The sequence below is a fragment of the Leptodactylus fuscus genome, chromosome 11 (assembly GCF_031893055.1).
Source record: "Leptodactylus fuscus isolate aLepFus1 chromosome 11, aLepFus1.hap2, whole genome shotgun sequence".
In the NCBI taxonomy this organism is placed as follows: Eukaryota; Metazoa; Chordata; class Amphibia; order Anura; family Leptodactylidae; genus Leptodactylus; species Leptodactylus fuscus.
Genome location: NC_134275.1, coordinates 35,601,419 through 35,615,167, shown reverse-complemented (window position 1 = coordinate 35,615,167; position 13,749 = coordinate 35,601,419). Strand labels below are relative to the sequence as shown.

Genomic DNA, 13,749 nt, shown 5'->3' with positions numbered 1-13,749 from the left:
TCAGAAAATGGTGGAGTTTGGAAAATCTTAGATTTTTTATATATTTTTTTAACATTTCATTAAACTTTTTTAATGTCCCCTCCAACTGACTTTACCATGTATTTGATAGATAGTACAATATAATACAATGCAGTTTTGTTGGCCAGTCTGATGTTGCTCATTATTTGTTGTTCAAGATTTTAGGAAACAGGGCAATGTCAACTGGGGTACAAGTCCTGGGGCGTCCATCACTATTTCATTCTCATGGAGAAGTGACCTTGCTTAGATGCATCTATCTAGTTTAAGTCCAAGTCGGTAAAGAGGGCCATAACAATGTTCCTGTTACTGTTTTCCCAACGGGTCACATCATCTTGGCTCAGGTTCCCCAACCCTAATCTGGCTCTCATAGGAATCCATTGAGACAAGCCATGTAGTAGCTGTAACAGTAACCATATTGGTCGTCCATCTCCTTTCCCAGGCATGTATAAGTAAGAAAGGTCTAGGTATAATTTCTAATAATAGAAATAGACATAAATAGACAGAATACAAGTATTATCTATGGATAAAGAGATCACAGGACTCGCACTGACATTGTCCACTTTGGAAAGCCGAAGCTAAATGCTCAACCTTCACTCTGTATTACAGGATAAAATCTTTATCCTTTCCACATAAACCCATTAATCCTTCTCGGCAGAAATGAGAGGTTGTGGGTGTAGCGGGGCACAGTAGTTAGTTTAATTGTAGGTCTGTATTCATTCAGTCACACGGTAGGTGAGTTGTTCCGTACGTGTCACATATGTAGGAAGGACGCAATCCTTAAAAGCATATAATTCCAGCTGTCCAGCGAGCAGAGGTCCAGAAAGTGTACAGGTATTTTATACCACAATGTCCAATCCACAATTTTCTCCATGGAATATAATCTAGACATCACGTCACCCAATTTCCATTATTGGAGAGGTTTTTTATTCCACTTGGCCCTGGTTGTATCAACCACTACAATCTCCATATGATGAGAAGGTTTTATCACTGTAGGTATGGAGTCCCAGTGGCGGACCACCTACTGAGACCAAGTTCAGCTTCTGTTCGGTTCTTCTCAGCAGAAAGAGCCAAAGTTGGGTGTTTTGGGCCCTTTCTTTTGGAAATCGGTGGGATCTTGGCAGCTGGACTCCCATCAATCAAAATGGTGGTCAACACATTTGACGCTGTGGAACTGATGAGTGGTGTCGACTATTCCCATCTGTGGTTGGATTGACAGTACAATAATGTTGGTCACACCTATTGATTTCTCCAAGAGCGGCCAACCATCTATTGTGTACGGTGGCATATCCCAGCTCTCCCCCAGATCTCCTTACTTCCCTGTCCTTATTAAATACATGTATGTTTGAAATGTCAGTCTTAAAAGGAGTTGTCCATCATTTTCTGATCTATGGCTATCCTTAAATATCTGATTACTTGGAAGATGAAGCAGTTGGCTCCGTGCCCTATATATTGGCCCGGGGTCCTGTACTGCACTCTGCTTCAACTGAGGGCAAGTCAGAGAACTGAGCTGCGCTGGGGCCAGATGAACCTCCAAATAGTTGGTCCATGCGGAGGCTGGTTGTAAACCCTCCACCCATGATATAATGGACAACCCCTTTAAGTGTATGACCAGCCTTACTCTTATGATTTGTAAATGTAAACTATATGCCTTCAATTTAAGCATATTTAAGTTTTTTCTGAAGGATTCATACAAAAATCGATGAAAAATAATGTGTCATGTTGTATTATCGAGGTATTCTCTACAAAAGCTACTAGCTCTATAGAATAAGACGTCACATAGTGGAAGACGAGGTGCTGATGGTTCCATATTAGTGATAAGGTTATGACACCATATGGGCATTGCTGTTTTTTTGTTTACGTAGATTGTGAGCCCACAATGTACATTTTTTCCCTATCAGTATTTTTTGGAATATGGGATGGAAATCCATGCAAACACGGGGAGAACATACACACTCCTTGCAGATGGTTTTTTGCCCTTGGTGGGATTTGAACACCAGGACCCCAGCACTGCAAGGCTGCAGTGCTAACCACTGAGCCACCGTGTGGCCCCGGCATTACTGTTTTTGAGGCCAATAGGTGGCACTTTTCCGACTTATGGGTTGACAATGTATAACATATTGTAAGTCTACTGTATATGGTAAAGAGTTGGGTTATGGGGCTGGTGGGATTTATGAGCTCCTTTATACAATCCATGTATCTTTACACAAGTGGCCAATCCAGATGTTTCATCTTGCGTTAATTGAATCATTGGAAGGATGGAATAATAGCATGCTTCCCATATAATTAAATCCTTTACACCTCCCTTTATGGCAAGTATAGAATCCCAGAGATTTACACAGTTTATCCTTAAAGATACACCACACATTACACATTATCCTATTACAGTAATCTTCCCAGGCAAACATAAGATTATCCCAATAGCCTCATTATGTCCTCCGCCCTGGTTCCTGGTGTAAACACTCAGCCTTGTGGGTACTGAGAAGTCATTACACAACGTCATACCCCCGCACCGTATGATTTGTGGTCCCTTCATTGTTTATACTGTGAAAGTATAGATCAGATGATGAAAACCAAAGACAGATGTACCATGGAGTCAACCACTGATGATTCTGTTATGGCCCTCTGTCTTCACCAATGTTGGTGGGAACCTATGCAACGCTCCCCATTACCATGAGAACCGGAACATTAGCAAATAATGGTCTCCAATAAATGGAAATAAATGATGGGTTCAATCCCACCCTTCTCTGTTCCTCTCCATTATGTAGGCCCAAATAATTGACTTAAGGTACCTGTTAATATAGCTGCTTGGCCACAGCGAAGAGTCCTTACAAACTGGCCAAACCACCTACTCCAACTCCTCTATTGTTCCATATCCTACTCCACCACAAATGGCTAACAGTCATGGCCGGTCAGATGTCATAAAGCTTCTCTATTACTTATGAAAGTAGATATGGAACAAACTATACATCTAATGCTACAATATAATTTAAAACAATTATTTTATTTAGTGGGTTACTTTTTTCCGTCACTGACTCTGATTCCACCCAAAATTGGTCCCAACTCCAATTCTGAATCTGACTCCACAGCCCTGGTTTCAAAGAGACTCTCTTACTCTGGAGGACCCATCCTGTATTGATTTCAATGGACATTGTGTAATTCTTAATTTTCCCTGTGGGGGTGCTGCAAAAAACTCTGTCAGATTTCCCTACAGATTACAGCTGATCACTAAGGGGTCCCAGCAGGGGGACACTGTTAATAGGGTATTCCAATGTTTTTAAAAATTTATGAGAGAGCCGATATAAGAGCCTTGCAAACCTTAGAAAGATTCTAACTCGCCTTGTAAAGTATGGTCCTCAGAGTTTCCGGTCTCCATAGGACCAGAATTGATGACATCACAACCATCATACATGTGACCACCAACCAATTGCTGGTTTCAGCAGTTACACGTACATGGCACAGTCATGCCAACAGCCTCATTTTCGGTGCGAGAATCCTGTGAACCAAACTGCAGAGGGAAAGTTTAGAGGTGTTTCTAGGCTCTCCCCTTGGGTGGGCTTAAAAGTCCCAAATTTGGGGATTACAATGTTGATAACTAAGCTTCAGTTCATTCCAGATGATGTATTTACACAATCCATTGTATGTCTTCTTCATTTTATCCCCTAACACAACCAGTTGGCTCTTAAAGGGAGTGTGTTACCAGAGCCCGATGTATCAACCCAGCCCAGCAAATAGAAAACAGTCTTTTCATCTCGTTAGCTAGTACCTCTGTTGCTAAGATATGTCAATATGCAAATGAGCTCTTTGGAGCAACAAGGGCGAGCCATTGCTCCAAAGAAGTAAGCTACATATTTACAAAAATATATCAGTATCTCACCAACGGAGATAGCGATTCACAATGAGGAATAAACCTAACCTATCTATCTGCCTGGCTGGGTTGATATATTGGGTTCTGGTGACACGCTCCCTTTGTATGGGTATTGGGAAATACTACATTTCCATTGATTTATTTGGCATCTGTAGTCTCTCCCTAAAATGATAGGAAATTACTAATACCCATTGGTGTGTTGTATTCAAGCAGAGTTATGGAGCCCACCATAGATGAGACAAATGGGGGGCATTACTAAAAATAGCCGGGTCCTGGAGAAATAGAGTGTGACAGGTTATTATTGCGGAAAGCAGAGGAATTATCTTTGTGTTGCATACTCCAGTCCTTTCTGCAGTGAGAAAGAAAATGTGAAGCTTTGCCTGCGCGGCTCTTTACGAGAACAGTCAATTCTGACCTTACTAAATGCTTCCATTAGTCACACTTCCCAGCGCTGAAAAGGTCTACACTGTATTAAAGGGCTTTGACATTAAATCGTTATTATAGTATCGTCTGAAAATGGACCTTTCATTGCCACAAGTCACATTCAAATGTTTTACTAGGATGGTGAGCAAGGGCCATGGTGCTAAGGAAGCAGCGAGGGCCAAAATAGCTGCCGCTAGGGTAAGTGCTTGGTATGTGCACACTAATCTGCTTTGCCGTGCCCTAGCAATGCTATAATAGTTGGATAATGATTAATAGGGAGGCCATGTCCAAATGGGGGCACTAATGAGCTAATTTGCATACTCTTTTATTCCCCAGGGAGCATTGCTCGACTTCCTGAAGGGAAACAGTATGATCTAGAGGTTTGGTAGACAACAGTATGTGATGCCTGTGATCATAAAAAAGTGAACATCATGGTCAGCCTACATGGGAACTGTCCCTTGTCTCAGGGCCGCTTTAACCATAGGGCCCTGTGATGGGGATCTTCCTCTGCCAACCCAGGTTGAGCAGAACAGTCCTGTATTTTGGTCGCAGGTTGTGACTTTAGCTATATCTGTGTCCTTGGGATGCAGATAAAGTTGAATACAATGGTGAAGCATGAATCTACAAGCTCCATGCTCTACCATTCAGGCTGGGGTTGATGATGTCTGCAGCTTGGAGGTGCAATGAGTGCCCGAACGATGACATCACTACTACTGAAGCCTGTTTGGGGAGTAGAACTTGTAACAGTCTCTGATGGGGCATTTTGTGGGCACACTATATGGTATAGGGCACTTGAGGGGACATTAAACTATTTGGGGGTCCCACTAATGAAACCTTTGAACTGGGCTCACTACTATGTTAAATTGTCCATACCTTGGCTAATTGCATTTTAATTATTTTTGTAATTCAGAAGAAAGAGGATTTATTAGGTTTTCTTACAGATGACATGGGATGAGTCACATAGAGGAATGGTGGCATGGCAGGAGATTATGACACTGCCCGGCAGGGTAATTGGCACTTGGCAGCATCATTTTGATAAGTGTCCTGTTATATAAAAGCATTGTAAATCTTCTTGTCATGTGGACCGCTGGGTCAGTGATATTCTGGATTACACGGACCATCAGCCGAATTGATATAATTACAGTCTACAACCATGGAAGATAGAAGATTAGTCTTTCTCTGCTCCTTGCCTTGTTGGATTTTTCTGTTGGTTTATAAGTTTTGTCTTCAGACGGTCCATTTTTTTTTAAGTGGAGTGGAAGAAAAGATAAAACAGCACCATAATATGGTCCTTATAGGTGTTAGAGTGTCTCAGAAGAAAGATACATAGAGTACAGGTAGTGAGGTGTCAAGTAGATCGATAAGCAATAGGTAAGATATGAGATAGATGATAGATAGATAGATAGATAGATAGATAGATAGATAGATAGATAGATAGATTAGATAATAGATTACTTTCCCTCACCTCCCATGGGCCACCACTTATTATACTCTGGGATCTGAGGCGACCCTCAAGTATAATAGTGTTTCGTGGGTGACAGACCCCAAAAGTTTTAATTCCCTTCTGGAAATTTTGGTTTCAAACTGGCCAGGGCAGGTGTGATACTGCTTTTACTTCCATTTCTCCTCCTTCTCATTCTGACTTTATCTCCTTCTCTTTCACTTTTTCGATCCTCAACCTTCCTTTCCTCCTTTGTTCGGATCTCTTTTTTCCCTTACTTTTTATTTTTCTTGCACTTTGTTCTTCATATTCTTTTCCTTCTTCCCATTCTCCTTTTTGTCATTCTCTGTCTCTGCCCCCTTCCCTCATCTTCTTCTTCCATCCCTTTTACATTTCCCATTCATGGCTCAGAATTCAGGTAAACAGATACTCACTAGCTAAGGAAATAAGACAAAAGATGGAGCAAAGTTGGGTAACAGTAGAAGAAAACTAAACCAGCAAAGGGGCCTCACACTGAACTCCAAGGAGAAAGTGAAGAATTAAAAAACAGGAGAGGAAGAAAGCCAGACAGAACAGCGTGCTTTGAATTCACAGAGTGACTCACATCTAGACGTAGGGGTGTTCCACTTTGTCAAATTCGATAGATAAATCCAGAATGATTAGTGACGCTTAGACTTAGTGATTAAGAAGCTGCTTCATTAGTACAGCAGACATCTCAGAAAGCAAATGGAAGGAAAGAGCTGGGCATACAGCTATTCCTCTCGATTCTCCCACATGTACGATGACTTAGCCGATCGTGTATATGTTCAGAATGTGGAGAGCAGAATGAGCTGCTGCCAAATGTCTCTACTGGTGGCCTCTCTCTCCTGAGAACCTAAAGATATGGCATATTAAAATCCCACAGCCTGATCATTCATTCTTCTGATATAGTCTGAAGGCTCCCATACACATACAATGGATGTCCAGTCAAGATTGGCCAACATTAATCTAATGCCACCTTCAGGATCAAGAATTTCACTTTCATAGGAAAATTTCCAAATCTGTACCACATCATCTACATGGAAATTTTGCCTGAAACAGCAGCAGGTATTGCTTCCTAAATAAGGAATACTTATTTTCAGAATTCAGCACTGGATGTGTCTATAATGTGCCGGTAGGAACTTCAGACTTAAAAACGCTAGTGATGGTCTTATGTATGATGTTGTCTCTGAAGATGGTCAGGTTCTAGTTCGGAAACAATGGATTGTGCTTCTTGGATAAGTCTCCATTTTATATAAAGAAACATATATCTTTGTACCGTATTAGCCAGTGGATATGAAATATAAAGATTGAGAGCCTTCAGTAACAAAAATGATGACAGATTGCAAGCTTTTAAGACTACTAGAAAGATTGACTCAATGACTTAGTAAGCTTATGTGTTTTTCTCTTAACTTTCAGGTTTGTCTGAGAATGTAGCAGACTTTGAGAAGAGAAGACAAATATATGGTGTGAACTTCATACCTCCCAAAAAACCCAAAACCTTCCTGCAATTAGTTTGGGAAGCCCTCCAGGATGTGACTCTCATCATCTTAGAAATTGCTGCCATCGTCTCCCTGGGCCTTTCATTCTATGCACCACCAGGAGAACAGAGTGAGAGTAAGTACACTTTCAATATCTGCACCAGATCTAGGTCAAGATGTTGACTCTTTGAATATAGGGGCTACCCATGTAGCTGTTATGTGTCCATTGGTCAAAAAGGGGGCCAACTCTTGCTTGGTACCATCCCCTGTGTACCTACCATGTGAATAGGTGGATAGAATCTGTACAGGACTACGTTCTCCTGGGGAACTACATTGATTACAGACAAGGGAGGAGGAAATTGTCCTAGAGATCACAAACAGGCTGGGCACAACAATGGGCCTTAAAGGGAAACACATTTTTATGTTTGCCACGAAGCAATGGGGCATGTTAAAATTCAACTGACCAGTCCTTCTTTTCACTGACATCTGCTCCAACCCATACACATTAGATGGTTGGATGACCCCGGATGGTGTGTATCCCCCCTTTTAGTTTCCCCTGTCACATCTTTTCATCACTCTTTGGGAACTTCTCCACATCCTTGTTTTTTAATAGTGCAATTCCTCTGGAGAGAGAACTCCTGTGCAGGTTATGTTGCACTCCATTAACCAATGGGTTAGAACCATCTTTGGCTGAGTAAGTCGCCAGTCTCCGAGAAGTGCATAGTAACCACACGGCCTTTGTAAATTTCAAGTAGATAAATATCATTAAGACACATTTTAGTGTTCTGGATCTTAGAATAGCCAAATACTCTAAGGAAACATAGTATTGGACTGAGGTTCCTTGGGCCAACCAGAAAGAAAGATTCTGGAGGCCAACCCTCCAAAAACCTATTTGAAATAGATCACAGTACCCTTCAAATTTGGGTACCTTCTGCTGGACCATGATAGTGTTACAACCTTTGTCCACCAGAGGATTTTCATGTATTCTAGTAGACCAGTCCAACCCTGGAACCTTCTATGTTAGGAGAATGCCAGCCAAGTAGTAAGAAGCAGTGAAATTCTATCATTGTTTGGAATTTTGATGCTTTTAGGATTTAAGCTGCTATCTCGGCTTTGAGTATTTGTATGGACTCCCCAAGTGTGTGCGATAATTCAGAGCTGAAGAACATCCTGTATTATCTGGTGTACTCATCTCCTTCAGGAGCCTATGAATACCTTGAGTAGGGATTTTTTTTTATTCAGAGCTGCTATACCATAGAATTATCACTTCAACCCTGATACATCAAGGACATCGTGTGTCACTTGACAAGCACTGCTCAACGCAAATGAAGAAAGAGATTTGTTCCCAATGCAAAATCACCAGACTGAAGGTAGACGTCTCTAGATTCTAACAACGATGTGCTTAGTGTATCTTAACAGTCTAGGGAATCCTCCACTAACACAACCACTATCTCTAGTCACTTTGCCACTTATCTATATTCTATCTTCTAGTTCAGCATCCCATCTACCTTCTCTAGACAGTACAGAGGGCCATCCACCATAATTATTCTTGACATCATGAGTGAAGTATTCTGTGGTCAGTAAGACAAGACGTGATATAATCTGATTAAAAGATACAATCCGGGAATTCACTTCATGGGTCATGGGCATATGCCACAATCTTTTGACCAATGTCCTAATATCCAGTAGCAAGTACTGCATTTGTAGCAAGGTCTTTTGCCTTCCTTAATACCCCATAGTCAGGGGTCTATCTAAGGGCTTATGGGCCCTGGTTCCAAAGTTCAGCTTGGACTCCCATGCAACATTTCCTCAAGACCATCAGTCATGTCCTTTGAAACGTTTTTGTAGCCTATATGTTTCCCTTTCCTTCTCTATCTGCCATGAATACTTGTTGACAAAATGTCTGTTCTAAAAGTCTTCCCATTTTTCCCCTTTTTGTTCCTTAGCTTCCCCTACAGAATCCCTCCTTGACTATATGCTGCTGACCAACTGATATTTTTGTTATTAAAGGATTTTTTTTTCCTTTTTGACAGTGGAGGGCTGTGTATTATAAATCTCCTCATTCCAGTGCACCGAAGGGCAGGGGAAAAAAATATACTATGTACAGTCTGCCAGCCATGATCAGAAAGGAAATGAAAGAAGTTTATCCAGCCCTTTTGTGTTGAGGGTGACCTGTGGGCCCCCCTGTCTTCTAGGCTCAGTAGCAACTGCAACCTCTATAGTTTTGGCAGTGTCTATAGGGCCCCAGGTGTCTTTGAGTCTACCCCTGTTTCAGACAAATTTTGAGCAATGGGGACATTCCAGTAATGTTACGTTTAGGTTCCCATGCAGTTAGAACAAAATTGGTTGGACCCTCTGATTTCGGTGGAACCAGCAGATTATCTTATATGTATGGGAGATCCCTTCATTCTCACCTGACAAATGATGTAAGGAGATAGAACAATTGGAGGGATAACCATTAAGAGGAGCCTGGCAGAAGCTTATGCTCCTCTCACTATTCACAACACATGTAGATGTCCAACCAAAGGTACAATTCTAAGAAGAAGTTGGAAAGACTTGGGGACTGTCATCTAAACGTGTTCAGCCAGCCATTCTTGAAGATGTATAAAGAGCTTCAGGTTTGGCGTCAGCATTAGTGGGCAAGACTAAATCTAAATAGTCTACACCTAACTAACACAAAATTCTATATAAAATCTGCAGCCAAAGTCTTTCTTTCTGGGGTCAGTAATGTAACAGAGGGAACCCCGATGGCAACAAGGTCTCATTACATACTAGTGGGAGATCTCAGAGGATATAAGACATACGGACATATATAGTTTACGTTTCATCCACCTTGTGTTACTTCTATACTGTACAGGACTACAGCCCTTCCCCACCAACTGTGTTATTAGTTGGAGATTACATTTTCTTATTATCCATGTCTATCCATTTGGCGTCTTGTAAATCATTACTACAGGCTTGATATGTCATCAGGTGACCCCCATATTAAAGGCAGATTGAATTGTTTAGTTACCATTACTATCAGAACCTTGGGTAGATAAGTCACAAGGGTGATATAGACACTAACGTACATTATCTACAACAACCCGGGGAGAGGATGTAATGGATATAGTGATCATTATTGACCCCCTTGAGTCCTGTTTGTCTGCACTAGATCCAACATTTCCTCTCCTCAGAAGGACTTTATTATAGTGGTCCCTCGCGGGCCTGAACTAATCTTGTCTATTCCCATACCTAGTTAGTGCAGAACTCAAGCGTTGACTTGTGGGATCTGGACGACTCATAGCAGTCATGGATAAACACTTAAGGACATATATATAGCTGAGCTGAGAAATAAAGATATGGGCGAGTGGTGGTCACTTGCAGCTTTAGTGAAGGGTATCTTTGTCTGTACCCAAATTAGATTTTATAATAGCCATAATCATATATCTTCTCAAACACTAGCCTAGTGTAAAGCTTCTTATATGGTACCATTAATGGTCAGGAAGCTTGGAAGATGCTACAGTAAAATTCCAAACTGGAGTGAAATTCAGTGGTTGCCAACCCCTGCCCAGTACTCTACCCATAGGAATGGTAGTAAGCACACCTTGCCAGGTGTCTTCTTATGTGGTGGAAGAGTCATTGGGCCTCCTCATATATGAGAAGCCTTCTGCCTAGATTTCCAGTTCACATAATTCTCATTTTTCAGGGTCATTACGTAGGGCGGCAGGGGGATGCCTCTAATACAGGAAGGTGCGAGGCTCTGGCATTCGGATGCTCATTAAATAATAAAGAATTACATGAAATAGAACAAGGAACTGCAAGCTCAGCAAGATCTGCACTGCCGATATAATAAAGTGTTAAATTCGCAGCATCTTTCAGAACTTATTATTTTGCTTGACCTACAAACCTACATACGGTGTGCAGTGCTACATCAATAAAACACGCACATATGCTCACGCCACCGTTCATTGTGGAATCTCCAACCTGCATTGTATAGTAGCTCCACTACGTGTAGCTTTCTGTATACAGGATGGCCGTATGGAATGTCCATATACAACATAATACACGGTCTTCTGTGGTTACCTAGCTAGTGGCACTCTTGGGTATAAAATATAGGCATATAGGAGATTTGTGCACTCTATCAGGGATATACAAAATTTAGTAAATTTAATATGGGATTAAATAAAAAAAAACTATATTCACACGTTGCAGAAATACAGCTTTTTTAGTTGCAGATTTTGTTGCGGTTTTTTGAGCCAAAACCAGGAATGTATTGAGCAGAAGGTAGAAGTATAAGATCTTCTTATATATTTCCAATTCCTTTTGTAGCCATTCTTGGTTTTGGTTCAAAAAACGCAACAAAAGCTGCGTTTTCGCAACGTGAGGGCCTCAGTCTTAAGCTAAGGCCCCATGTTTTGGCCAAACACAGCTTTTTTTGCTGCAGATTTTGTTGCAGATTTTTGAGCCAAAGCCAAGAATGTCTACAAAAGGAATGAGAACTCTATAAAAACTTCTTATACTTCTCTCTTCTGCTCAATCCACTCCTGACTTTGGCTCAAAAAAACGCAACCAAAAAAAGCTGCGTTTCTGCAACATGGGGCCTTAGCCTTAAGGGGTTTTCCAAGTAACATAACCATTTTTGTAATTCCCACCTTCCAAAAGCAATAACTTTTTTTCTATATCTGGGTTTATTTTTGCAGTACAAACTGTGATTAGTATTAGTATTAGTCATTATAGAAGGGCCTAATATTCATGGCCTTAAACCAATGCAGAAGGAAGGGACAAAAATGTGCCCTACGATTTGGTGCCCTATGATTGTGGTTTTACCGCCATTCCCCTGTGCAAGCTTTTCCTTCTGAACCTAAGTCTGATGAAGGTCTGGTGGACCGAAAAGTCATCTAATTCTGGAGGACAGTCCATGCAGTACTTTATTTGTCCTGTAATGGTGCTGAAGGAATTGAACACCTGCTGCAACTTTCTCCCTAGACTGCAGTTTAGTAGGGCACCCTGTGATCAGCTTATTTGTCAATGGACTTTTCCAATATGAGAAGCAGACAGGCCTGAGTAATAACAGTCGAAGCAGTTTTGCGTGAATAGGGCTTTTGTTTCTTACATCCCTAACTACGTACAATAAATAGACCTGGGGAAACTCTACAATCATTCACCCATGAAGGGATGGCCTCCAAGTTTGTTGAGTCAGCTTCCTTCTTTGCTAAAAATACTGAGCCTACATATGCGAGCGGGAATGATGACATCTGATGGTATCTACGATCTGCTGACTGTAGGGTTCACTCCTGTGATCTATTTACTATGGATCATTTCACAACATGTAAAGCTCAGAAAACATAAAAATTTCACCTATTACTGTAGTAAAACTGGTACCATAACTGTAGTAAAACTGGTTTTTGTGTTGACTACCTATAACTGTAGTAAAACCTGCCTTCTAACTGGTCTTTGCAAAAAAGAGTGGTATACACAAGACATAGGAATGAAAAATCTTGTCTAGTGAGGTGTGATCTTGTGGTCTTCTCTAGGAGGTGGTCTTCACTGTATTCGGTTAGAAATCAAAATTGGTTCCACCATGGAGAGCATATGTGATGGTAAGGTTGGAACAGTAGTACATTAGAGTGGGCACATCACCTGTTTCAGTATGTCATTCAAAACAAAATCTACAGTTGTAGTCAGTGTGGGACTGGCCCACCAGAACACTCTTTGAGGATCCTCTGGTGGGTCTAAGCTCTAACACAATAATGGTCCAACAGGAGAGTCTCCTATCCATAGGATATTATAGTCTATTTTTAGGGGTTGTTGCAGGGTGGGCATCCAGAATAATTTTACTTGGTGACCCAAGAAACCTCAGTCCAACATTGATCATGGTAGATATACCCAATGAAGCTTTGTGGTAGGGCACTTCATTCAGACCACTGCTAAGTTAGTGCTAACATAGGTGGGTCTACCTTGTGGTGTAAAGAAAGTGACCACCACTATGAACATTTTTCATATTCTGAATAGCAATCTGCACTTATTCAGCTGCTATGTGTTACGGTTCTGTAGATATATATAAAAAAAATTTAAACTACAGAACCTCTTAGCTGTAGAACACTACAGCGAGGTCCACAGGCCCAATGGTGGGCAGCTGTATGTCTGAACTCAAACGTGAACTACTGCAAAGACACTGCAGCGTGAAAATCAATGTGAACTACTGCAAAGACACTGCAGCCTGAAAGTCAATGTGAACAGTGTGTACTGTGCGACACTCCATGTGAACATAGGTGCAACTAAAACCCTGCCAGTTTAGCTCACTGGCCAGGTGCACCAGTACAAGTGAAACACACACGGCTGCCAAGGGTTAACACTCACCCTAGGCCAGCAAACACACACACTTACCCCTGTGACAGCTAGGGGCCACCACGGAAGTTTAGAACATTCTCCTGCACACAGCTTGGAGTTACCAGGGGAGTTTGCATGCTCTTGCACACAGCTTGGAGCCAAACACCCATGCTCCCGCACACAACTGGGAG

General features: G+C 41.5%; 1 protein-coding gene across 5 annotated transcripts in view; it reads left to right on the top strand.

The window, feature by feature from the left end:
- ATP2B3 (ATPase plasma membrane Ca2+ transporting 3) overlaps nt 1-13,749 on the top strand; it is a 135,094-nt gene that overhangs the window by 77,039 nt on the left and 44,306 nt on the right. For all 5 annotated transcript variants that reach the window (XM_075260432.1, XM_075260428.1, XM_075260429.1 and 2 more), the window contains exon 4: nt 7,185-7,382. In XM_075260432.1, the coding sequence (XP_075116533.1) occupies nt 7,185-7,382 (198 nt within the window). The remainder of the gene's footprint in view (nt 1-7,184; nt 7,383-13,749) is intronic.